Source organism: Anguilla rostrata, chromosome 12, assembly GCF_018555375.3.
Source record: "Anguilla rostrata isolate EN2019 chromosome 12, ASM1855537v3, whole genome shotgun sequence".
NCBI classification, from domain to species: domain Eukaryota; kingdom Metazoa; phylum Chordata; class Actinopteri; order Anguilliformes; family Anguillidae; genus Anguilla; species Anguilla rostrata.
The window spans coordinates 37,279,508-37,307,108 of NC_057944.1; the positions used below are offsets into that span (position 1 = coordinate 37,279,508).

Below are 27,601 nucleotides of genomic sequence, written 5' to 3' on the forward strand. Positions count from 1 at the left end.
AGAATTAGACGGATTTTAGGACCCAGCGTATAGAGTAGAAATGTTTACGTATCAACGAATTGAAGGGGTAAAGATTGGATAATCCTCCCGTAGCCTGTTGTTATGCGCCGCGTTTAGGTAGTATGTCGCGTGAACATCGTGTAAGTGTCGTCAGGTGCGAATACAATTCTGTTGCACCGCGCTGAGGGTAGACGAATGTAGTCGCGATATCTTCTGTGCGCACGCTTGATCAAGCATACTTTAGTGCATATATTCGTGTTCAAGTTGTCCTATTTTAAGTTTCAAGTAGAGTCATGTAAATAATGTCTTTGAAATAGATGGATTCCGCGTGGTATTTTGTGCTGGGTGTCCGGATGTGCAGCTTTACGATCAAGCTCAGAAATATCCTCCGGTAACATTCTCAGGTGAGGTGAAACTTTCTTTAAAAACGCATGCTGATTTGTTTCATATATAAAGTCATTTTGCGAAATGTTTACTGAAATTTCTTCGCCCGTTGCTTTTCGGCGTTTCTCGAAAACGTGTGAAACAATTAGAATATAATAAACATTCAGTGTAATAATTATGTTAAGTCAATGTAGCAATAGTGTATTTAACGTACTGACATTTGATCACTGCAACTCACAGGACTGCTCGGCATTTTCATAAACACAAAACCCACTCATTGTATTAGTGCCAACCCCGGCTCAGATGCAGCGATGGGTTTTGAGGGAAGGGATGAAAAGTTAAGGATGAATGTAATGTGTGTAATGGCATAGATGCTTGATCAGACAATAGAACTCTGGTCACTAGCTTACTGTAAATCACACAGAGGTGCCTGTGTTCCTTCAAGTTTTCTATGTCAGAAGTCTACAGATAAAAACTGTCATTTAGAAAGAAGGATTTTAACAAACTCGTATTAAACACATTTTAAGCACATGTATTTTTGTGAAAATTGCTATATTCAAACACGAGTTGTAGTCAAATCCAACCGTGGCACTACATCGATTCAACTGTGTATCTGATGGGTGTAAAAACGGTACACTGCACGGTTCCTACTCAGTTCCTCATTTCTTTAATTAGATTTCTCAGGGAGTGAGAAGGATTCCTGCCGCTTGTTGGTCAGAGATTGTGCAGCCTTTGACAGGTTTTCATGTTTGTGTGTTTTTGTTGTGTACGGCTGAGTGATAGGGAAAGGAGTCATGGGGTTTTTAGGGACACTTTGCTGGCTTCCCACACACATTCTGACATGAAGCACTTGGAAAGCGCAAGTTTTCAGTGTGTTGTTGTATTTATTTTAGGGCTTTCAGATATAACTGGTCTCCTCACCTGCAGTTTTAATAAAGTTTATTTTTGTTGATGCTGAGAGCTTCTTTGAACTTCTGTTTGTTTGTTTTTTGTTTTTTGTTGTTGTTTTTTTATTTATTTATTTTTTAGCTCTGTGAATGTTGGCAGTCTGTGAAAATATTAGAGATATACTAGTCTAGTGGTTTCCACAGTTCTTAATCCACCATTTAAAATTTTAATTTTCAGCTGTTTGGAATGCCTAATTGTTTGTGTGGGTCTGTTCCGTGACTGCATGGTCCCCTTGCCTGGTCACTCTAGCACAGACAAGCGCATGTTCTCCTTCGAAGTTCGTGCTGCTAGCCAGTGCTTCTCTTAACCTGGTAACCCACCAAGTCTTCTCTTAACCTGGCAACCCACCGTGCTTTCTCTTAACCTGGCAACCCACCGTGCTTTCTCTTAACCTGGCAACCCACCGTGCTTTCTCTTAACCTGGCAACCCACCAAGCCTTCTCTTAACCTGGCAACCCACCAAGTCTTCTCTTAACCTGGCAACCCGCCTAGTCTTATCTTAACCTGGCAACCCACCAAGCCTTGGCTCTGCAGCTGTAGGCAGTGAGGCAGGCCGAGTGCAGAGGTCGGATCAATCCCCGCAGTTGCTCTTGATTGATTATGTGGGGATGGTTCCATTTACTGAAACTCTCCTTTCCTGTGAGATGCTACTGCCAATTATGTGCTGTCCTTCAGGGTTGCTATGGCACTGGCTGAGTTAGGGTTGGTACCACACCTTAGTGCCTTCCATGCGCATTTCATATACTGAGAAAAGTGAGTGTATTAACCAGAGAGAGAAGTACAAGGATTAGCCACCATAGTCAAATTGGTTTCAGTTAACCGGGAACTGTGGTACTTCCTGTACAGCTTGGAGTTCAGTGGATGTGAGTTTTGGTTTCAGGTTTGGTACCTCCGGCAATCCCACGTGTGACACTGGGTAAGTACGGTCTGCTCAGGAGCCAGATGGCACATGGTTTTCTTCTCCAGTTTGCTCATCCGAATTGCTGCTGTGCCACAGAAAGTCTGACTGGCTCTGACCTTTATACTGGGGAGAGAGACCAAAGCAGCGTGCCATGTCTGTATGTTGTTTGGATCATCTGTCTGTCGATTGAGGTGCAACTGAAATTCGATCCAGTTACTGTCTTTACACAGTGAGAGGAAGAAGACCGTGTTAAAGTGCAGCTTTTCAGTTTGACCGCATTGGAGAGTGGATGTCGGCATTGTGCTGCCTGCCAGCCGCATTTTTAGAGGGGGAATGTTTGATCCCGTGACACTATATCCAAATTCTGTTTCACGAATGAAGATCGGGTTGCCTCCGGCGGGGGAAATACACTGATTATCATTAAAGTCATGTTCCTGTGGTCTTACTGCAGTAATCTCTTTAAGATGAAAAGAGCAGAAGCTGGCTTCGCGCGCTGCTGTGTGTGAGAGCCTGCAGTCCAGCCTCAGTGAGTCAAGCCCAGCAGGGGCGGTTCTAGCCCTCGCTCGCTCGCAACCAGCGTGGCTATAGATTAGTTACAAACACCCAGAATGCAATGCGTTCACATCATTAGTACACAATGTTATTGCTTGCCGAAGCTGAGAAGAGTGTGTGTGTGTGCGCGTGTGTGTGTGCATGCGTGTGCTTGTGTGTGTGCATGTGTGTGTGTGTGCTGTGCTGTGTGTGCGTGCATCTGTGTTGTGTGTGTGTGCAGTGTGTGCATTTGTGTTGCGTGTGCGTGGTGTGCATGTGTGCTGATCTGTGTTGTGTGTGCATGTGTGCATGCGTGTGCGTCCGTGTGTTTGTGTGCTGCGTGCGTGGCATGGTCTGGTGGTTGTGTGTGTGGTGCTGGTGTGCATGCGTGTGCGTGTGTGTGTGCGCGTGCATGTCTGTGTTTGTGTGTGTGTGTGTGCATGTGCGTGTGTGTGTGGGTGTGTGTGCGGGTGTGTCTGCGCGTGTATGTGTGTGTGTGTTCACGTGTGTGTGTAACCAGTGTGTTTATTAATTCTTAAAATCAGAACAGTTACATCTATATTTGTCATCAGTACTGGTGCATTAGCTTTCATATGTGGGAGTTTATCCAGGAGAATAACTGGTTAATGGAGACGCTGTTTGATCAGAAGCATTCATACTGATGCCGTTGCTTCTATCCACTGTCTCCTAAAGATATTGCAATATATATTTAAATCATCCTTTTTAAGTTTATATCTTTATACCACCCGTCCAGAGCTAGCTGACAGGTTGACTAGGTAAAAGCTTTTCTATATTTTTTTGCTCAAATGCGTAGCAAAATCCGACCAGCAAAAAATGCACCATGTTGGTGTATAGCAAACAGCTGGGAACAGAGCCCAGAGATGTTTTTGTGCTTTTCCGAGCGAGGTACAGCATTAGAGCTTTTGTACAAGCCGTTCTGACAGAGGTTACCCTCCCTTCTGTGCTGCTCATGCCCCCAGCAGCAGCCGCTGGTCGGGGTTCATCGGGGATGTGGACTTCTGCTCCTTCTCTCTTTCCCTCCCGTGCTGCACACGCAGCGCCTCTCCTCTCCTCTCCTCTCCTCTCCTCTCCTGTCTTCCGTAATTGGATTTGCCCGGTGATGCACTTACGTAAGATGAGTCGAGCGGAATCCGTGGGGTACGCTGGAAACACGTAATGTCTTTGCTTCTTGTCTTTGACTGATGTGAACATTTCTCTCCAGGACAGCTCTTAGCCATAATAACATTACAGGTTTTTGGTGACACAATCACATATTATTAAAACAAATATATATATATGAAATATTTCATGATTTTTAAAAAATAAATTAAATTTCTTTTTTAATGAGTGGTGTTGATTAGGCAAAAGTGTGTAGGGCACAATGATTCCTCCCAGAGCCCTCAGATGGGAAGCACAAGGAGAGCAGGTTGTCAGTTGGGCTTCAGTGGAGGTTAGCAAGCGTGCGATATGAGCGCGCCCTCCTCCTTTGTTTTTGTCACTAAGTGGACCGCCAGCAGTGACCTGCTCTGAGCGTGCGAACAGTGTGTGCTGCACCATGTCAGACCTCAGCATCGCCGTGCAACTCCTTTAGCCGCTTGGTGCAGAGATTATAAAAATATACTTATCAGCACCGCAAGACGCTCCCACAAATGACAAATTCTCCCGGCCCCCTGGACCCACTTTTTTTTCTTTTTTTCTTTCAAAACTCTAAATCAGTGCTCTGGAACTTTGGTGTTCTCAGTTACCAGTAGTGATTGTTACATCAGCATTAAACTTCAGTTTAGAACATTCTAATCACATACGTGTGATTTTTTTAAAAAAACAACCCAACCGGAGCACTATTGAAGGTGTGTGACTTAGCCCTGGCACCATCATGGGGAAGAGAGCTTGGCTCTACTGGGAACTCTCCAGGCATGTTCTGTCACACCACCGGCACCTCTGCCTGGCCTTCTCTGCCCTGCTGTACAGAGCACTGCGCTTGTGCACGTAAACACTTTCACTCTCTGCAGATAAACGCTCGGAGGGCTGGCTAAATGCGGCTTGGCTAATCCCCCCCCCCCCCCCCGACCCCCCTGACCCCCCCAGGCCTCTGTGATGTCAGCATGCTTTGGCTCAGGGGGAGAGAGCCCTGATGTGAGCCGCCACTCGTTCAGGGGCTGTGCTGGCGGGATCATGCTCCGAACCGTAGAACCCCCGCCATGTAGGATCTGTCTGCTGAGAGTAAGTCAAACTCGGAGTGCCGTAGACCTTTGTTGAGATGGATGGGTGGTTTGCCAGTGTGTCTTGGGTGTGCCGGTTAGTTGGTATGTTCGCGTGCAATTGCTCAGAGTTCTATTCCTGATGAGCAACATGTAAATCCTCTAGCTGAAACATGGATTACAGGATGACTGGCTTGTACATTTGTGCGCTATAAGTATTATGCATGCGCATGAGTGCCTTGTGCCTGGAAATGACATTTCCAATTTGTACGGTTTTTTTTTCCTGCAAAGTTACTGTGAATTTATCTGAATTCATTAAGTGGGATTGCACACATGGGAGTAATCCTTTTGCTCATTTTGAATTTATGATGAAAGATGTAATGTTTCTCCTTGCTGATTGGATAGCATTATGAACGAAAGATAGTATGTTTGTTTTTTTTTGTGTGTGATGGATTTCATATTTGTTTTGTAAAATGTACCCCATTAAAATATTGTAATAGATTAATTTCAGAACTCTGCAATTGCCAAAGGCGTGTGCCGTTTTATATCTGTGTACTGGTTGTTAGATCAGTCTCGGTGGCTTTGTCATGGATCACCATTTTAGACCTTCTGTGGCTGACATCAGATACTGTTCGCCGAACGTGACTTTGCAGTTTGACCTGTCGCTGTCGTGTAGAGGCGTTCAGAGAGATGAGAGCATCAGGGTGTGGCCGATCAGAGGGAGGGCCTCAGGGTGTGCCCATGCGTCACAAATCCTATATTGGTTTTTCGTAGGAAAATTTTTAGGAACAAATTAGGAACAAAAGTCAACAAAATTCGCCATGCTGGCTAAACTGGCGCATTTACAGAAATGTTCATTAATGTGCACTGTCCCTGTAAAAATAAACTGAGTGAAGTAAAGTAAAGTAAAGGAAAGTTTTGTGAATGAGGCCCATTCATTTACAGATAAATTACAAAGAAGATGGGTTCATCAGAAAAAAAAGATAGGGATAGGATAGGGAGTTGCGTCCTTCGTCTGTTGTGGATGGGCTGGTCGTGTGGCTGGATGGTAATCCTTTGGCTGCTCACAGGTTCACAAGCTCTTCCACCTGGGCTTCTCTCCCACAAAGCCAGCCAGCTGATTTGATTTTTTCCCCCAAACCAGCACATCAATCTCAGGCTCTCACTTAGAATCTTTTGCTGCAGGTAATGGAGCAAAGAGATTTCAGAGAGAGAGATTTTCTGTGCTGGAGAATGTCAGCCTGCTGGATAATACCTTTATGATGTACAGTTTATCTCAAGAGCAAGGCCTGGCTTTTTCTAGCAGGAACAGTAGAGCTGCAAGGCTCAAAAGCAAACTCGCACAACACCAAGCCAAGCTTTTCCGTGTGCTGGGACACTATATCCCACTGATCCGTAGCTAGTGATTGGCTCAGTGTGAATTCTTTCTTTCCACCTTCCCTTCAAAGCTGTTGATCAACTCTTCTGTCATCCATGCAGGGTTGTCTGGATTGCTTAGCTGGGTGCTGGTTCCACTTCTTTTGCACTTTTTGGTGGGATAGTTTGCCTTCTATATTGGTCACCAAAAGTAAACAAAAGTAAATCTAAAAGTAACCATTGCAAAAAATTAATCAAGTAATCATCACACCCTTGCAACCCCCCCCCCCCCAATGCTGATGGCTGAGACAGTTCTTCCCCTTGAAAATGGGGGGGGGGCGGAGTGAGAATATAGAATGTTCAGAACTATGCTATTTATGTGTTCAGAGAATATGACCGAAAAAGAGATTTGGTGCGCTGAGTGCATCCCCATCCTTCCCCTGTTAACCATTTCAAGACCACCCTGAGGAGGACGTGTGACACTCGTGTGGCGTGTCATACTTCAGGTTCAGTAAGCAGATGTGCCTCAGACCATTAAGGACACATACATTTTTTTTATTTCCCTCTCGTCTTGGATTTGCACAAGTTTCTTTTTTCAAATGGTTGCCAAGGAAACGACAAATGCACACGCGCGGTTTAACTGACCATTCGTCTCCAGTGAAACGTTAGCATGTTGTGCCAGGTTAAGGCACACTCTGTGACTCATGTGGCCCATGGAGAGAATGTTTCTCCCTGTACAGTATAGAGTTGTGCCAGTCCGTTCCTTTTTAATTGTCTGGTCAAGCCGCTAATTTGTTGATCAGCGCTGAAAGACAACACAAAAAAGTATGATCTGAGTGTCCCACATCGCCAGGCAGGAAACCGGTCTGGTCTGGTTCGGGCGGCCTGCGTCATGCCAGGTGTGCGGCTGATGATAGGTTATGCCCTGAAGATGCTGGATTATTTCCTGTTGGCTTCTCCTGAGGCACCTGCTCCCTGCGGAGAGGAAATACGGAGGAGTATCTCAGGAAATTAACCACAGAGGGGGTCATTACTGAGGTCGCCGGATTGGAAATTTGAGCGGGGTGAGGCTACTTTGAGGAGTGATCTTTACTGACCACGGTGACTCACAGCCTTGGTTTAAAAGCACAACCTGTGGCACAGTGGCCCTGACCCCTTAACTGGCCCTTTGAATGTTTACTTAATCCGTTGGGAGAAGGGTCCACCTACTGTTCACCATGTCCCACTGCAGTCTGGTGCAGAGTGACTGTAATATATATCCTAGTCTGTGTTGGATTTTCAGAACAATTCATGCATATTTAAAGTTTGAAAAGGGATATGTTATTTTAAATGTTCTTTAAATGATAGCTTGTTTTGCTCGCCGAAAGCAGGTTTTTTTGGCCTTTATCGATGTGGTGCCGTCTTCAGGCAGAAATGCACTGATCAGGCCTCGTCCTAAAGGCTGAGCCTGGAAACATCATGGAGTCCCTTTCACTAATGGGCCAGACTGGCTCTTCACAGCTTGCTCCTGATTGGATAATACAGAAAGGAGGTCTTTAACCTTCCACATGAGGTGGAAGATGTGTGCAAGCTTGGTCCTTTGAAGAAGAAACTTTTCCATGAATTTTCGGTGAATTTTCAGCTGCGTATTTCCATTGCCATGCGTGTTTTTTGGCTCTGTACTGGGGACTGTGCTCAGGTGTCTTCTTTAAAATAGATTGACTAATTTAAAAAAAAATAATTATGCTTTAGTCTGTTTAAAGAGGTTCATTTTATTTTGTGCTCTTTAGTTGTGTTCTTCACTACGTTTTACGGCTGTTGTATGAAGAGCTTTTTTGACGTCCTTCTCGCCGTTCTCTTGTCCCGGCAGCTCTGTGGAGTGCGTCCCGATCCCAGGAGCGAGCGGGGGAGCGCCGCGACGTTGATGCGTTCTCCCAGAAGCCCCGGCTCCCTGGAGCGATGAGCGCGGGCCCCGGGTCGGAGGCGGAGCCGGATTCCGAGCACGGCTCCGAGCTGGAGGACATGGTGTCGGCCATCGCCGTCTCGGCCGGCCGGGGGGCGGCGCCGCCGGGGGCGAAGAACGGAGCGCCCCGACGGCTCCGCCTCGCCGACAGGACGCTGTCCCTGCAGGAGCGCGAGGCCTACCACGGCTCCTCCAGGCTGGCCCGCAGGCCCACCGTCGAGTCCAAGCACGTGTCCGTCTCCGACGCCCCGGTGAGTGCCGCCATTTTACTTATGCATCATGCGCCATTGCCCCACTGCATTGTGGGAAACAGGGCGCTGTTATTATATTCACGGCTCCACCCAACATTTCACACGAAGCTACTTGTTTTTTTGTTGTGTACGTGTTGTATTGACTTTTTCCCCCAATGTGTCCTTTCCTTACAGGACTGCGTCCAGCTGAACCAGTACAAGCTGAAGAGCGAGATAGGAAAGGTGGGGGATGTGTGCGCGGGAATACGCCTCGTGACTTTACCGCCATTTCAGACAGCTAAAAGGGACACGTGGAACGTTCACTGCACACTGTATAACCCGCCCCCCAGATCATATGCCTTAAATTAACTGAGTTTGTTAATATTCTTAAGTGTTACGCTTATGAAACACATTCGTAATTCCAGCTTCATCATTGGAAATATTTAGCGGGAAATTTGGCTCATACTATAATTTCTAATCATGTCATCACCTTTTTTAAAATTACAGTCATCTTCAGGAGTGTTGAGTACTACACAATAATAACAGTAATAATAGTAATAATAATAATAATAATAATAGTAAACTACTTGCTCCTGGTACACATTGTGATTGAGTAGCTAGGTCTGTTTGACCGTGGCTAACATACCAAAAAAAATTGACTTAAACACCAACCAAAACATTATAGTGTATGAATTCAACCTTTGTGATAAAGTGCATCGGTGTCGATTTGAACTGCATATTTTCCCAAATATGTACACAGCAGCTGTTAGTTTACCCCGTTGCCTGTTCCTTCTTATTTGTGATACACATTTGATTCTGTTGCCTTGGGAATGTATGTTAATTAGTCCCTTCACATACAAGATTTAAATGGATTAGTGTAATCTGTTCATAAATAATCTGTTTTAGCCCTTTAGCAAAAATGTGTTGGTGTGTTGGATTCTGTTGGTGGAAAAAATGTGTCCTTTTTTGCCAATGGCGTCGTAAAGACTTTACATGAATTTTGTTCGTTGTTGGTTGTACCTTCAGATGGGAAGAACAGAGCCCTCAGTTCTGTCTTTAATTTGTGTAGTGCATGGTTGATATGATGATATGACACCAGGGGCCTGTTTCACCAAGCAGAATTACTGAGCTAGCTGGATAGCTGCACTGAGTAAAACCCGGAGCCTTCCCAAATCTGGAACACGGACCGAAGTAAAAATGAGTCATTCCGGGTTTTACTCGGCGCAGTTATCCAGGTAACTCGGTAAATCCTGCTTTGTGGAATACCTCGCTGAAGTGGCTCTTGTCAGTTCGGACCCACGTCTGTACCAGTTTCACCGGCCTCCTTCTGAACTTCCTGTGGACTCCTCTTGTTTTCTTTCTTACAGGGTTCATATGGGGTGGTGAAGCTGGCCTACAATGAAGATGATGACAAGTATTATGTAAGGATTTCTGAAGGCAATTTGCTCTGTCCCATCTCACACTCCGCAGAGCCGCCCCCCCGCCCCCACCTCCCCCCCACCCCACCCCCGGCCGGCCTTCCTTACGTCTCTGTCCGCACGCGTGCCTGCAGCTTATCTTCAGCCTCCATGGCGAACGCGTACACCTTTCTGCCATGTGCTTTTTGCTGTTACCCGCCAGGGCTGACAGATGCAATAGATCTATATTTATTCTTGTGCGATGCATCGCATTAGCACTTATATTGTACCTTGTATCATTATCTTGATGCTGTAGCTCATCATGCCTCTGAGTTTGACTTAGCATAGGTTAGGTCAGAGTAATGTGTGAAATGGTCTTAATTTGTTCACGGCTGTGAATAACTGTTACAAAATTAATATTGTACCTTATCCAGACCTGTGTTTTGTAGTTGTTCCAGTGTCCTTCGGTGTGCATTTATTGTACGTTGCTTTGTATGATTGTCGCGTCTGCAAAATAAATGTTACGAAATTTCATGTAATGCATCGAAAGCATTTTGGCTCCTCTCTCAATTTATATTATCAAGCATAGATGTCTGTAAAGCAATTTAATAAACGTTTTTAGACTATCGAGTAAAACATGTAATAGCCTCCTGAGTTTATTTTAGTTTATTTCAATCGCTTTCCTGTTTTTAATGGCTTCCTCTCAAACTGAGGCAGTTTCAGTGAGATACAGCTGTAGAGATTTGCAATTCACCTAGATTCATTAATGAATCGTAACAGTTTATTTCTCTTTTTCAGGCAATGAAAGTTGTTTCGAAGAAGAAGCTGATGAAACAGTACGGATTTCCACGTACGTGCTGTTTCTACTATGCCATTTCTAAGTGGAATTTAGATTGCAGCTACCCTACTGGGTTAGAGTCTTAAATGCCATCCCTCTGACAGGGCACCTGGCTGATGGGGCTCTGTGTGTTACGGTTTGTCAAGATGCCCTTGTTCCAAGGAGTGTACAAGTTGTGCTCTTTCAGAGCTGAATCAGAATTCACTTGAAGGGCTCATCAATTGAGGACTGTACAGTATGTTATAATTTGTTATGATGCTTGTATCATATATAACATTAAATGCACTCTGCCAGATCTGAACTGGGGTTGTCAGTTAAATCCCCATTGATAAAATTTTGTACTTGTGATGCGCACATTTGCTTATATTTAAATGTGCGGGGGGGTCCTCAGGTCGCCCCCCGCCTCGTGGGGCCCAGACTGCTCAGGGGGATCGGGCCAAGGTTCTGGGTCCTCTGGACAGGGTATACCAAGAGATCGCCATCTTGAAGAAACTGGACCACCTCAACATTGTCAGGCTTGTGGAGGTACGGCTGAGGCAGAGGCTGTTTAGTGTCTGCCGCCTGCACACCCCCCCCCCCCCAAAGGGAAATGGGAAACACACAGGAGGACTTGGACTGAAGAAAGGAGAGATAGTCTTTTTTTTTTTTTTACATCAAGTGTTGTACCCCAATGCACAAACTGTTGTATATTATGTTCTTCTGTGTTCTCTATGTGATGTAACACCATGCAACAATATTTGAAATCTTTTTTTCTTTGTTTAAAAGGGAAAGTGAAAATGTGTGAGTTAGTGCGCTGTGTGAGAAATGGGCTTTTCAGCACGTTACTGGCGCTTTTTGATATTGTTCCTGTTGAAGATGCGGTGTTTGCACAGGCTGGCGGTTTCCCGCGCGCTGTATCTCCTGAGAGCTGTGGGACGGTCGGCTGACAGACGGGTCTCGCTGACACGACTCGTCCCGCACCGCTGAGACCGCGGCGCTAGGAGGCTTCGCTCGATGTTATATCGAAACACGTCAAAAAAGGAAGCGCTGTGAAGTTGGCAGAAAGCAGTCCCCCCCCTCCTGACTGCGGGGCACATCTCCAAGTGGCTCCAAGTTGTGATGGCTAATCCGTTTCCCTTTCAAGCGCAGTGTTTCTGGACTGTGAGGGAATACGTGTCCATCTGTCGTGTTAGTGCTCCTAGTTCTGTCTCACACAACAAACTTGCCTTGTTAGGAAATGAAAGAATCCATGTTTGCCCCCCTAATACTTGGACTGCCTGTAACTATGTGGCTTCAGTCACAAGTGAAGATATTTTATTGCATCGATTTTAATTTAATTGTTTCAATTTGGTGCAAAAATGGCTACCGTGCATCTCCCAGGTGGGTGCTACGCATTGGTGGTGGGTGAGGTAGAGTTTCCACCCATCACTGTAAAAAGTGTTCGGTAGAGTGCTATACAAATGCAACGATTCATTCAAACGCAGTGATTCATTCATTCATAATGATGGCAGTGCTGGCAGTGAGGTGTGTGCAGGGTCTCTTGGGTGGAAGAATGTTTTAGATTAAGCTCATTATAGGTGATTTATCTGATGACCGTCTAATCAGAAAGTGGTAATTCTCTAATTGCGGTTGCTGGTTTGCATTACGGTGCATGGCGTCTCTGATTATCGCTTGATTGCTTTAGACCTGACAGGGGTTTTATCTGCCTGTTCAGGAAGGGCTGTTTGTGTGAAGCACACCGGCATTTGTTCTGCTCTTCCGTACCTTTAAGGAGCTTTGGTGTAGAATTGCTAATGGCTGTAAATTGAACTGTAAAGTTCAAATGACGCCAAATGGTTTCAGTGCCTGAGTTTGGGCTTTATGGGTGAATTTTGGCTTGATCGGGCAAGCAATGAATGGACAGTCCACTCGCTGGCATACTCTGTGGGAAGACGATGTTTGACCTTTGTAAATCTGACTGTTCCAATGCTTTATGTTTTGAATGAATTGAGATGTGCTGAATGTTTAGATAACATAATGAATTATGGTTTATGGTTATGGTTTTATTATGAATTATGTTGAAGACATTACTTCTGTGTTTATGTTCTTGAAGGTTCTGGATGATCCTGCTGGTGATAACCTTCACATGGGTAGGTCTCTTCTGTTTATCTTTATCTTTACCATATAACCATTCAGTCCTTTGCTGACATTTTGGCTCGCAGTTTTGAAGGAATGAATTGATGGTGCTAATGGTTGATTAACTTAGCGCAAGTTTTCTTTACGTCTCTAGAATAGTACATATACAGTAGCTTCATAGCTCTGTGTGAGAACTGATGTCTCTGTTTCTATGACCTATGACCTCTTTTTATTTGTCCTGCACATGTGATATTCCAGGCATATCAAATCCAGCGCTTATGTGGACTTTGTGCTTAGTTCAGGAGCAATCGCTCCAGCGATCTGTCTGTATTCCCAAATGTGCCCACGTGAGGTCTGCAAACAGGTGAAAACACGGCTTAGGTGTCTATGACACTGCAGAGTTTGTTTCCCAGGCCTGGTTCTGTAATCAGGGCAGGTTGTGTAATGTGCTGGTTTTTGTCCAGACTCATTTTGTTGCTTGTTGCCTAGATTAGATTAAACTCGGCTGTTACTTTAATACTGCTCTGCATGGCCTATTTTGCTTGTACCTGACCTGTTCAACAACACTGAAATTTTAACAAACCCCATTAACTGCAGACACAAGGCAGATGAGGTCAAACAGAGCTGATTATGAACTGAGCTGGTAAGATAAGTAGACATACACAGTCATTTCTTAGGCTAGGAAATGCAGTGCCGCAGCATTCTACATCTCTGAGTACTCCATTCAATGGACAGCTCAGGGAAACGGCCTTCTTTCTTTATAGGTCTTTTATCATTTATATGAAAATATAATTCTCAGTGAGATTTAATTCTTCTTACCTTCTCTCTTTTTTGACAGCATTTGAATTGATGCAGAAAGGGTGAGTACGTGGCCAAGTTGTAAAATAGTATGAGGCACAGATTGAATTTTTTGTTATTAGTGTTGCACGTGCTTAGACTGGTGTGTTGTGACCTTTTGACCTTTCGGCCTGCGTGTCAGCCCGGTGATGGAGGTTCCCTCCGAAAATCCTTTCACCGAGGAGCAGACCCGCCTCTACTTCAGAGACATTGTCCTGGGCATTGAGTACTGTGAGTCTGTCCTCTGTTCGTTCCCTTTGCATAAAGAGAGAGAGAGATATAAAAACTTTAAGCACCGGCTAAAGATGATTTAGATTTAGTCGCGGCCAATGGGTGTCGAAGAGAGCTGATGTACACGAGTGACATTTCCCAGCATTCCATTGAGTGAGTGCGCTGGTGCCGCCTCTGCCTGTGGGGGTGTTAATGGGGAATCCCCCCCCCCTTCCCCTCCCCCCTCAGTGCACTATCAGAAGATCATCCACCGGGACATCAAGCCCTCCAACCTGCTGCTGGGAGACGACGGGCGGGTCAAGATCGCCGACTTCGGGGTCAGCAACGTGTTCGAGGGGAGCGACGCGCTCCTGAGCAGCACGGTCGGGACGCCCGCCTTCATGGCGCCGGAGACGCTCAGCGACGACTACAAGATCTTCAGCGGGAAGGTGGGCATCGCCCGGCAACTGCCGTTCTTCAACTGCCGTTCTTCAACTGCCGTTCTTCAACTGCCGTTCTTTAACTGCCGTTCTTTTAACTGCCGTTCTTCAACTGCCGTTCTTTTAACTGCCGTTCTTCAACTGCCGTTCTTCAACTGCCGTTCTTTAACTGCCGTTCTTTTAACTGCCGTTCTTCAACTGCCGTTCTTTTAACTGCTGTTCTTCAACTGCCGTTCTTCAACTGCCGTTCTTTTAACTGCCGTTCTTTAACTGCCATTCTTTTAACTGCCGGTCTGTCACCGCTCTGCCGTTCGTCTTCTCTTAACTGCCGGTAATTTCCTCTCAGGAAGGAATTATTCACAGTTTTATCATGTAATATTCGAATCGTTAGCTGCTTAATAATGCGTTAACCTCAAAACCATTCAATTGATGCATTGTTATATAAATACTGCTTCATCGGTTTAATATGCTGTTCTTGTTTAATCTGGACATTTGTCATCTGAAAAGCTAACAAATGATTTTTATGAACAGTGATAATACTAATAATGAACAATAATGAAGAGTTATGTACTACTGGATAGAGGAGGAACATTTCTTATTAATCAGAACCTAATATCTCCAGATGATTCGGCTCAGTGTTGAAACCAAAAGGGGGGCATCCTAATTTCCAGCCGTCCTCACATCTCATCCCTCTCCCCGCAATCATCAGCACCCCAGATGATCACCTCTCAGCATTCGGCAGCACTCCTATCTGGAATTACCTACACAGATTGCACTTTTACATACAGTCCCATTTATATGGCCTGGATATTATAATTAGAGCAATTGGGGGGTGCTATTCAAGCTGAATGGGTTTGTATTTGCATGAGAAAGGCAGCTTTTCATACTGCAGATCAGTGCTGCCCCGACCCTGTTCCCAGAGATCTACCGCCCAGTAGGTTTTCACTCCAGCCCTAACAAACACACCTCATTCAACAGGGAGAGATCACGTTGAGCTGCTAATTAGCAGAATTAGGTGTGCCAAATTAGGGTTGAAATGAAAAACCGACAGGAAGGTACAATTTTGGGTTTCTCTCTTTAGATGGGGCGGAGCCTCTGAATATATGGGCGGGGCCAGTAAATATGGGGCGGGGCCACTGGTGACTGTTTGGAAGAGAGCGCTTTCGACGGTGCGAGCATGGTCACGCACACGACGTCCAGTGTTTTTTGTCTTTCAGGCCCTGGACGTCTGGGCGATGGGAGTCACGCTGTATTGTTTCGTGTTTGGAAAGGCAAGTTTAGGTTTCATCCTCCTTATCACATGACCTCCTGTGACCGTGTTTATTTAGTGCCTCATTGTTTAGTGTCTCATTCCAGTGTCTTATTCCTTATTGTACTTTGTATTATTGTCCTAATGTTGTGGTTTGTACTGCCCCCTAGTTTCACTGGGCATAGGTTAGGTCAGAATAATGTTCACTGTGTGAACGGGACTTTGCGTTCTTGGCTATGAATAGCTGTACAAAATGAGCATTGCACCTTATCGAACCTGTGTTTTGTAGTTGTTCCAATGACCTTGATATGCACTTTTATACGTCGCTTTGGATAAATGCAATGTAATGGTGTGGAAGGGGAACTGTGTAATTTTGTTAGTTCAGTGTGGCCTCTGGCATTGCTATTTGGTTGTCTGTAGCACCATGGCAAATCCAATGTGTGCAAGCGGTTTTCTACACAAGTATTTATTGTGTTTGCTTTCCCTGGAGGGAGGTGGTGCATGGAAATGATATGTCATTTCTCACTTGTGCTTATTAGCCATGACAGATCCGGTGTCACACACACTAATGAGAATGTGTAGCATGCTATACTGCAGTGGTGCTGGTAAAAAAATAATTGGGCAACCCGCTTGTGTGTTATTGACATGTACATTACGGGTGTGCTGCTGCCATTGTACTTATTACATTTTTTATTTTTTTTTTGCATCCTGTATGCTTATAATGCGTTTAATCCTGTGTCTGTCTCTCTTTTGGCAGTGCCCTTTTATCGATGAGTACATCCTGGCTCTGCACAATAAGATCAGGAGCGAGCCCGTGGAGCTTCCCGAGACGTGAGTGGCTTTGAACGCCGCGTTAGCCCCCGACGCTCCCCGCGGCGACCGCGGCGATTAGCGCTCAGCGGTGACGCCGCGCGCGGCGGGGGGGTTCGTCACACGCGGCCGGGCCCGCAGCCGGAGCGCGGCCGGCGCCTTGCCGTGCGAGAGAAGGAGGTGCATCCGGTAAATAAAAATAGGATGTGGCGAGGAAAGGAGCACCTCGGCTGAATAATGCATTTGCAGGGATTTGTTTTTTTTTTTTTTTTTTTGCACTGATGGGGAAACTGATGGGCTGCTCTAGAAATGAGGGGGGGGAAAACGCGGAGAAAAGAAAAAGGATTTGTGGAGCGTTTGTGTAGACGGGAGTAGCATGCTTGCCATTGCATTTCCTGAGCAGCTGTAGCAACCTGCTCTGTTGTTCTGCTGGCTTTCTCCTGTCTTGTGCCCAGAACCGATGTTGCATACATTTATTGTTATTGTTTTGTTGTGAAAAATATTTTTCTGTGATGTGGGGAAAAATCAGTGATCATTTCTTGCTAATCAGTGGATGATTTAAATGCATTAGTCCCTTGGTCAGAAAGGTATTGCAGTGTTTGTGATCACTTCATTTCCCCCAGATGCAGTTCTTGCACACAGAATTATTTTGTTGAAATATTCAGACTTCCAGGAAGTGCTGGCCTGGTCAGGCTTTGTACACACTCCTGTGTGTGCGTGTGTGTGAGTGCGTGCATGTGCGTGTGTGTATGTGTGTGTGTGTGTGTGCATCTGTGTGTGTGTGTGTGAGTGAGAGAGTATGTATGTGCTGGCAATCCTGTATGTGTGTCGTGTGTAGGCCCCTGTGTGTGTGTGTGTGTGTGTTTGTGTGTGTGTGTGTGTGCGTGCATGTGCGTGTGTGTATTTGTGTGTGTTTGTGTGTGTGTGTGTAGGCCCCTGTGTGTGCATGCGTGTGTTCTCTGGTGTGAAAAAGTCTCTGGTCACCTGACCCAGTCCCTGCTATGACAGGCCAGCCATCAGTGAAGACCTGCATGAGCTCATCCTGAGAATGCTGGAGAAGGACCCGGCCTTGAGGATCACCATTCCTGAGATCAAGGTGGGCGAGGGAAATCAGGGGAGTTATTTTTTTTGGGGGGGGGGAGGGTTTAGACACATTTACAGACTTCTACTGAGAGTCTTTGAAACATTTGTCTGTTTCTTAAAGAACGAAAAATGGGTTGTACTATCACTTTCGTGCATCAGACCCTGATTTGGCACAGGATGGGCTTTTGATGCCGAAATTTGCAATGCCCAGAGACACTGCGCATTTATTCACTGAAAAGCTGTTCCCCTTTGTGGACCCTTCTGTGGAGCTTCTTAACCTGACCTGTTGTCCCGGCAGTGGATTGTGGCCAGTGGCTGGGTGGATTTGGTGGAACAGTTAAGTCCCGTGACATCATCTGGTGCTGATAGGAAATCCTGAGGGGAAAAAAAAAATGAATTTATGTCCGAGGATGTGATTAAGACACTTGATGTGATTTCCGCCATTGAGCCCAGTCTGAGAGAACCGGGCCGGCCAGTCAGGGCCTAGGGCTGAACGCTGAAGTCGCTGACGCGGCGTCCTGTCGTACCCTCGGGCCTCTCTCCGAAATCACACGCGTGCGACTCGGATGGGAGGTGTGAGGGAAGCAGACATGTTGGTGGAATGTGACTCACAGCACGCTCTCTCTGTGCCTGTGGCAGATGCCACATTGGCACTGTATGGGCTGGCAGGGGAGGTGGGGGTGGGGTGGGGGGGGGGCGGTGGGGTATAGTATGTGGGTGGAGGACGGTCTCAGATGTCACATTGGCACGGTATGGGCTGGCAGGGAGGAGGGGGTGGAGTGGGAGGGGCGGGGGGTAGTCTGTGGGTGGAGGATGGTCTCAGATGTCACATTGGCACGGTCTGGGCTGGCAGGGGAGGTGGGGGTGGAGTGGGGCGGGTAGTCTGTGGGTGGAGGACGGTCTCAGATGTCACATTGGCATGGTATTGCCTGGCAGGCGGGTGGGGGTGGGGGGGGGGGTGTGGTGCGTGGGTGGAGGAGGGTCTCGATGTGCCAGCACACTGTGCTCTGACCCGGCAGGTCCATCCGTGGGTGACCCAGGGCGGCTCCGACCCCCTGCCTCTGGAGGAGGAGCACTGCACCGTGGTGGAGGTGACGGAGGAGGAGGTGCAGAATTCCGTCAAGCTGGTTCCCAGCCTGTCTGCGGTGGTGAGCAGCATGAAAGGCACATATGCACACACACACACACAGACACATGCGCACACACACACACACACAGACATAGACACACACACACACACACACACACACGTACACACACACACATGCACATGCGCACACACACACACACACACAGACAGACAGACATAGACACACACACATGCGCACACACACACACACACACACAGACATAGACACACACACACACATACACACACACATACGCACATGCACATGCGCACACACACACACACACACACAAACACACACACAGACAGACGCAAACACAGACACACACACACACACACATCCATGCACATACACAGACACACACACAGACATACAGACACATACATGTGCATACACAGTGAGCACACACTCAGTGGGATGCACACACACACGCACGCACACACACACAGACTCACAGATACAGACACACAGTCTCACAGGCACGCCAGTGTCCATCTCTGATGAAGTCCTGCAGTTTGGTCTGCATGTAGTTGCAGATTAAATAAACCTCAGAAGAGTTTCAGACACTGAACATTTACAGCATAGTAACAGACAAGGAGCAGCCCCTGCGGTGAGATTTTAATTTAAAGTCAAAATGTGGTCTGCGAGAGACTGTCGGTTGAAATACAGTGCAGCACACGTTTTAGACTTCTCACTCTCTGTGTTCATTTTACCCAGTGATATGAACTCCCCTCTGCTGCAGATCCTGGTGAAGTCCATGCTCAGGAAGCGTTCCTTTGGCAACCCTTTTGAGTGTCCTGGAAAGACGGAGAGGTCCATGTCTGCCCCAGGAAGTCTCCTTATGTAAGTGTAGAGCACACTGTCATACCACTGATACCACCTGTTTTTGTTTGTGGAATTTAACAGACTAAAAAAACTGTCTGTAAATGTGGCACGTTCAGCACTATCCAGGCGAACACCAAGCCTATAAGTTTCCCTACGACCATTCAACAGTGCAGAGTTTTGTTCAAGAGAAAGAAAAGTTGATGATTTATTTTGCTACTTATTCTCTAATGACAAAGAGTGTTCTGATGAGTGGAACACTCGCTGCGGGTCAGGAGAGCCACAGTTCCAACGGCGTTATCTCTCTTTAGATGGGCTGTATAAGTGCAGCGATGGGTCGTTTTTTTTCCCCCCGCTGACTTCCCCTGTCTCCTTCTCCCTCCGTGTCCCGCTAAGGGGTCAGATCGTTAGCGTTAGCCTCGTTAGCAGCGCTGACACTCTCCTCTCTCACCACAGGGACTCGCGACTCCTCCGATCCTCACTAAGGTAACCGCGATGTGCGGGTCCACAGTCTAACCCCTGTTCACCTCTGTCCTGTAAACCCCTAGGGCGAATGTGTGTGTGTGTGTGTGTGTGTGTGTGTGTGTGTGTGTGTGTGTGTGTGTGTGTGAGAGTGTGTAAGTGTGTGTGTGTGTGTGTGTGTGTGTGAGAGTGTGTTAGGTGTGTGTGTGTGTGTGTGTGAGAGTGTGTGTGTGTGTGTGTGTGTGTGTGAGAGTGTGTAAGTGTGTGTGTGTGTGTGTGTGTGTGTGTGTGTGAGAGTGTGTAAGTGTGTGTGTGTGTGAGAGTGTGTGTGAGAGAGTGTGTAAGGTGTGTGTGTGTGTGTGTGTGTGTGTGTGTGTGTGTGTGTAAGGTGTGTGTGTGTGTGTGTGTGAGAGTATGTAAGGTGTGTGTGTGTGTGTGTTGTGTGTGTGTGTGAGAGTGTGTAAGGTGTGTGTGTGTGTGTGTGTGTGTGTGAGAGTGAGTGTGTAAGGTATGTGTGTATGTGTGTGTGTGTGTGTGTGTGTGAGAGTGTCTAAGGTGTGTGTGTGTGTGTGTGTGTGTGTGAGAGTGTGTATGTGTGTGTGTGTGTTTGTGTGTGTGAGAGAGAGAGTGTGTAAGGTTAATCAGTTTAACCTTCAGGGTCCAAGTTGAACTATGCGGTTGTTCCCTGCACTTGGAACGGTACTTCTCTCTAGGGTTTTCGACGTACTTGTTCCTGGTTATGGTTAAACACTTTGTTGTACGTCACTCTGGATAAGAGCGTCTGCTAAATGCCTGTAATGTAATGTAATGTGTAAGGTATGTGTGTGTGTGAGAGTGTGTAAGGTATGTGTGTGTGTGTGTGTTTGTGCGTGTGTTTGTTTTCATGTGTGTCAGAGTGTGTTTTTGTATGTGTGTATGCGTATGTAAGGTGTGTGTGTGTGTGTGTGTTTGTTTGTATGTGCGTGTCATTGAGTGTGTTTTTGTATGCGTTTATGTTTGTTTGCTTGCTTGTGTGTGTGTGTGTGTTTGCATATGCGTGCGAGTGTGTTTTGTATGTGTGTGTGTATGTAAGGTGTGTGTGCATTGGGTGCTCATATGTCCTGGAGGTAGAAGTCTTGCAGTGTCACCCATGGTTCCTGTAATCTGCGTAGTTGTCTGTTTGATGTTATTGAACCCAATATCTTACATTTTCCACATCGATAACTCTCCTAATTCCACCTCATTCACTGCAAGTTCAAACAACGTGGAGTTCACAAGCACAATGGAGACACACATCTATTTGACATGTATCTATTTGAGATTTTTACAAATAATTATATTTTAATACAGCAATAAGGGTAACCATTTTTTTAAAAATATGATCCACAGTTAATTGAAATGTGTTATGACTGATGTCCTTGTCGGGTCCCCTTAGGAACTGGATGGTGCATTCCACACAGACCGATTCAATATGTCCTACACAGTTTGTCATTTATCCATACGTGCAAACAACAATCGTCATCTCGAAAAAATCAACTCTAATATTTTTCTACAAAGACAACACAGGGAATGTTGTGTTGAAACGTCATATCTGAAAGTATTTCTTGCTGACATGGTGTACCTTGCTACTATTAATTGCTGTTCGGTTGTGAACGGCACCAAGAAATAGCTGTTGGACTTGGAGATGGATTTCAATAATGTTACTGCATTCATCTTGGATAATGCAAGTCGTATTGCTGCAAACAATTATCATCATTATTGTGAATAACCTTTGATTTATTTTATTTTACTTTTTTGCTCAGGTGATATAACTGCAATTTTTTGTATGTGTAGGCTACCTTCCACATCTTAAAATTAGTTGATGTGTGTAATGTGAGACGTGTGGAAATAGCATATTTTTATAATGTGCTATTTCCACACGTTACTGGTTCTTCTAACCGTGCCACACATGACAGTGTGGAAATACTCCTCATTAAGTGCCAACTGACTCATCAAGGTGGATGACTGGGTAGGTGTAATGTGATAATTGTCTAACAGGTGTGATCAAAGAAGGCTGTCTTTACCTCACCCTGAGGAATGTCAGAAGCGCAGATGAGAAAAATGTGCTTTGGAAAATGGTTCCCATGATAACAACAACAACAACGTTATACTTTTGTACGTTTAATTGTTCTTTCGCTGTATTTAGTTTGGGAAAGGTGATGTGGGACGGGTGCTCAGATTGTTCTGTTAATATTGCCTGCTGCTGTAGTTTTAATTTAGCATGGAGATTATAGCTGTGCGCTGACACAATAAGAGCCTCAGACAATGAGATTATCCACTGAGTACACCATGCTGTTGCAACCGTGTGTAGTGAGAGGAATATTAGAAGTTCTTCCAAAAAAATTGGACCAAATTTCTGCTTATTAGAAACTGCGGTTTTTAAAGTGGCATGACAATATTGACAGAGGATGCTCATCGAATCTATACATGTGTCTATTTTGGATGTTTTATGAATCCTCTGATAAGTCCTCTGAAAGTTAGTCTTCTTATAGGATTAGTTGGTTTCCCTTGCATAACATTTTTTATTTTATTTTATTTTTTTGCAGAAGTTTTTTTGTTGTTGCAGTTTTGTATTCCTCTGTGTTCTAAAATTACAAGCAGCATTTCAGAATGAATTAAGATTTATATCAGAACAGAAAACAATTGCATTCTCCTAATATATCTTGCTCTCTGTGCTTCTCAGGTGCATCACATGACATCATGCCAGCGAGAGTCAGCGAGTGTCTATAATAGACCTAATTATTGGTTTGTTGTAGATCTCCTGAAGCAGCTAATTGCTTCCCTTAATGATCTCTCAAGGCATGACTGCTATTGGCTTAGACACATTATGTGTCTACTGTCATATTTTTTTATATTAAAATACAATGAGGTCACATGACTTGACATTAACTAATGTAGTTGATAACATGAATTAATAATGTACAAATGCATTAAGTAATTAATTCTGCCCTCGTCAATGCAAAATAAGCAGCACAGCGTTTCCATTTTCAGCTATGGGTGTGAACATGGCAGTGGTGGGATTTACCATACTTTGATTCACAATTCACAAGTTTTTTATTTTTTATCTTCAGCAACACAAGTTAAGCAATCAAATAAATTAAGTCATACTGTTGGTCTTTAACGTTTATTTTTAAGTCAACGTTTAAGGACAAATGTTGTTTTAATCCAAGCCAGCGTGGTCCTGCCCATGCTCTGTGTTCTGAAGAATCTTGCTCTGTCCTCCTCTTCCTTCCCAGGAAAAACAGCAGTGGGGATGGGAGCAGAGAGGGAGAGCTGGAGGACCTGCAGGAAGATGAGCCTTTGCCCTGAGCGTGCCAGGAAGCCCCGCCCCCTCCCCTTGGGGTACCCCCCTCTCCCCCGGCCCTCCCCTTGGGGTACCCCCCTCCCCCCCTGCCCTCTCCTTGGGGTACCCCCCTCCAGCACCATTCCAGACACAGCATTTTTGCTCACAGAAACACTTAGAAAGTTCCGGTTTTTGGTTTTCAACCAGGCTTGCTTTAATAATGCATTTACACAGACTATGATTTTTTAAAAATATTTTTGAAATGGCTTGGAATAGATACGACTCAACTCCCTACTGTCCATAAGGCAAAACAGGCACCAAATTCTTAAAAGCTTGTGGATGACCCACGCAGTCTGACTATGGAAATGTCAGAATTCTTTTTTCGATGTGTTTGGTACTCTATTTCCCCAGAGGTATATTTGGGGGGTGGTTTGGGTAGGGGGTGCGGCTTTTCACTGCAATGGTGTTTGTGCTCCATACGCTCACGAGACAGATATCTGTATTTTAAAAGCTAAAATGTGCAATTGATATGATAAGCACTATTAAATTGGGAGGCTGCTCGGTGCCTGATTGCTTCCATTCTCTGTGCCTGAAAGGCATTTCCTCTGTGACAAAAGAAGGATTTATTTGGTTGGAGTGCAGCGATCGCGAGGATCACAGTGTAATCAAATGGAGCGGCTTGCAGGGTACTACCACTTGTTCTGTACGAATGGTGATTTTTGAGCGGGCTGAGTTGAGACTTCATTGCAGCTAATTGCCAGTGATTGTGTATTGTGCCAAAAAATGAAAGTTTATGAAGAACAAACAAACAATCGATCGTGTGTAGCTTTGGAATATTAGAAGGCAGGAGAATTGTTAGAATTTTGTAATAGAGCTTTGGGGGGAGGGGGGGTGGGGTGGAATACCAGTAACTTTTCTGCCTTCCAACGGGATTAGGAAGAGCTTTGAAATACTTTATATTTTCTTTACCTTGTCCCACCAGTCTAAAATTGGGGAAAAAAAGGTCCTGATGTTTTGTATTTGACTTGATTTTTAGTTAATATGCTGAGTAGAAGAAAGGGAGGGGCAGGAAGTGACATCATAATTCTGTTAATTATGTAGAATTAACATTGTCGGAACATTTCAAGTGGGTTTAGGCATGTTAAAACTTTTTTTTTTTGGTTCCATACTCTCATGTTCATAAAATTACCTCTGAATTTTTATAGAAATTTTGATATAACAATGTTTATCTCTAGATCTTTCATAACAGGATTTTGAGCAAATTGTTAAAATAATTTGTGGTTTGGAAAAAAATGCAGCGATTATCTTGATCATGTGCTGACGATGACCCCAATATTACTGTACAGTGAGCAATACAAACCATCCCAGAGACAATCTTTGGAAAGAAATTTGAATGGCTTAACTTGCTATTTTTTGTTTGAACCACTAACCATTAAATATAAATACATAAAATGTTTTTTTTTTTTTTTGGTAACTGGCATCCTATATCGCTGTAATATTAGCATTTTCAAAAACTGTAATTACAATGGGAAAAAATGAAACTCTTACCATGTATGATTCAACCTGATGAGGATTAGATCCATATGCAATTAGTGTTTTTGATGTTTTGGTGTGAGCCATAGATTACACTGAAAGTGTTGCATTTTGATATATGTGTACCAGGGTGAGTTGCATAGGTTCCGTGCATGGCTGATCTGAGCTCACTATAATGTCTCAGTCACTGTTGTGCTTCTAATGAAATGATCACAATGAGGTTAGTGCAGTTTGGGGAAAAAAACATGCTCTGCTTTTCCCAACAACAACAACAACAACAACAACAACAAAAAAAACAGCAGATGGTGTTTTCCTCGTTTACGCGTCTCATCTTCACGAGCATCTGGTCACTGTTTCTTCTGAAGTGACACCCATCAAAAAAAAAAAGAAATAATGAAATCTTTCCATCTCAGTTTCCAGACCATTTCATCAGTCCTTCATTAGTATGCAGAGGTGCCTCTGACACAATGCTAATGCTAAACACTGTACTAGGGCGCATTACATTATGTGTTTGTTCATATGTGTGCCTGTGTTGTGTACTGTACCATCTTGATCAGAGGAGATGCAATGCAATATTCTTTTGGCCCCATCTGTGCACTGTGGGAAGTGTGCAACTTGGTCCTCAACCAAAATTCAGTTATATGTTTAGCATACAGGAAAGAAAACTGTAGGCTGGAAGTGAGCTAAATTGCATGTGATGGTTAGCCTTTCTCTGTTCCCATTTTACACCTAAGTACAGTAGCTTGGTTAGACACGGTGGGTTCATTCGACACTGTCATCTTTGCCCGTGTTCAAGCCACTGCTGGAACTTGCTTTGAGTTCGAGTATGGATTCAAGATTCTCAAATTGGTAATGAAAATAATAACAAAGTGATTTGCCACTACCCTGTTGTACCACATAATGTGTCATCAAGACTTATTTCGAAGGGGAGAAATGCTACTGTGTGTATCGGAGGTGCAATATCACGTCTATCCATCTTTGTGTTTTTCTTTTTTACACCCTAATGTGACCATTGTTTTCCCAGTCTTACCCGTTTTCTCACTTGTAGTGTACGCTATGCATGATGTGGACAGGCTGTTATGTGTCGGGATATTGGATCTTATTGTTTATACTCGGTAGTTTCATGCATTTGTCGATATCCCAGCCAGGTTCCCTGGTGTGTAAAGTGATTCAGTTTTCCTTATGAAGTTCTTCTAATGCATAACGTATACAGTAAACACTCATAAAAAGCAATTTCTGAATACAGTGTGGAAGCAGGATGAGGGGGTGCTTTATTTTATAACGCTTATTTATAATCGTACCTTTAGCCCGAATGGAAGAAAAGGTTCAACTGCAAAATATACCATACTGAGCAAAAACATTGAGGACTAGGAGTAAAGATATACAAAGCAGGTGACAAATAAACCTGATCATTTTAGTATTGCTGTTATTAATCAAGCTTTTATTTAAAAGTGCGACTTGTGAATGTATAAGATTTTTTTTTAAAAATTTTTAATGTTGGCCAGTTGTAAAGCAGTACCCTGGACGCTCTTATAAGTTGTCTTCACTTTGCATGATGCATCTGTTCTCCAAATGCAGCTGTTTGAGTGTAAATAAGTACTAACACACATACTATTTTTGCATGTTTTTATACTGTATATACTTCGAGGCAATAAACGTCAGCGTCCACAGAGAAATCGCACTGGCCTCTTTGTTTGGTATTGTAGAGGAAGCCACAGGACATTGCCAGGAGGTCTCTGCAGCTGTGGTTCCTGAACTGTGGTTCACAGAGGAGATGTGCTGGATGGTGAGATGTCAGATAGAAGAAAAATAATAATACCCTGTTCTGCTGTATACAATAACCCTTTACCACTTCCACTTTTGCATTCACATCAATCCAATTAACTATTGAGCCTGTTACTTGAATATACTAGCGTGGATGAAAAATTCCATATTTGAGCCTATATCCGGCTACATTATAATAAGGGGTGGGGTTACAGAAAATGTTTTTGGGTGTTTTACGTGGGTCCTGGTCCTGGCCTCCTCCAGACCACAGCTTTCTGAGGTGAGGCACTGCTCCGTCCGTTTGAAAAGGCGCACGCAGGTTTGACGGAACCCACGGACTGAACAAAGTAAAGTAGAGATTGATTAAAAAAACGGACCAGCGCTGTCATCACAAATTCTACATCACCATGGCAACCGGAGGAGGTTCAAACCGTCGGTGCCGAATCCCAGTGGCCTTACTCTTTATATGGACTGACGGAGTGTTGCGGGGGGGGTGTCCACCCACACTGAGGATGTAGCTGCGTGTGTAACCATGCGCACAAAGTTGTGTTGTCATTATAGATTTCTATAGTTAGAAATCATGAAAAACAGACTGAGGGTTGCCTTGAACTTGACAGTTGGCAAAGCTATTGTGAAGGCTGGGGTGCAGTAAAAGAGGAGCTAGTCGTTCTGCTCCTCCTCACCCATCTGTGTCTGAAACACTTATTCATGTTGACAGTATGCAACCATTTATTCATATTGTAGAAATAGTAATAGGAAGATGCACTACATGGCCAGTATGTGGACACCTGACATCAAACATCTCATCCAAAATTATAGGCATTAATATGCAGTTGGTTCACCCCTTGCTACTATAACAACCTCCACTACTAAGGCTTTATACTAGATGTTGGAGCGTTTCTTCATGGATTTGTTTTCATTCAGCCAGAAGAGCATTAGTGAGGTCGGGCACTGGTTGGGCGATTAGGCCTGGCTTGCAGTTAGCTTTCCAATTCATCCAAAAAGGTGTTGGATGGGGTTGAGGTCAGGACTCTGTGTGCCCGGGGGCATTGTTATGCTGAAACAGGAAAGGGCCTTCTCCAAACTGTTGGGGAAGTACAGAATCGTCTAAAATGTGATTGTATGCTGTAGCATTAAGATT

At 44.7% G+C, this 27,601-nt stretch overlaps 1 protein-coding gene across 4 annotated transcripts; it reads left to right on the forward strand.

Annotated features, from left to right (window-relative positions):
- LOC135235537 (calcium/calmodulin-dependent protein kinase kinase 1-like) lies at positions 1-26,372 on the forward strand. 4 transcript variants are annotated; one of them, XM_064301094.1, is made up of 17 exons: positions 1-404; positions 8,168-8,511; positions 8,686-8,733; positions 9,858-9,911; positions 10,686-10,737; positions 11,117-11,250; positions 12,797-12,833; positions 13,658-13,679; positions 13,799-13,887; positions 14,116-14,315; positions 15,524-15,577; positions 16,313-16,386; positions 17,374-17,461; positions 18,468-18,596; positions 19,321-19,421; positions 19,857-19,886; positions 23,117-26,372. In XM_064301094.1, exons 2-17 carry the CDS (start codon positions 8,257-8,259, stop codon positions 23,187-23,189), a joined length of 1,440 nt encoding a protein of 479 aa, XP_064157164.1. In that variant the 5' UTR covers positions 1-404; positions 8,168-8,256; the 3' UTR covers positions 23,190-26,372. The 4 variants fall into 4 exon arrangements, with proteins under 4 accessions (XP_064157164.1, XP_064157167.1, XP_064157166.1 ...); XM_064301096.1 differs by lacking the exon at positions 1-404 and adding an exon at positions 2,226-2,248; XM_064301095.1 differs by lacking the exon at positions 1-404 and adding an exon at positions 4,901-4,984.
- Positions 26,373-27,601: the final 1,229 nt, after the last annotated feature.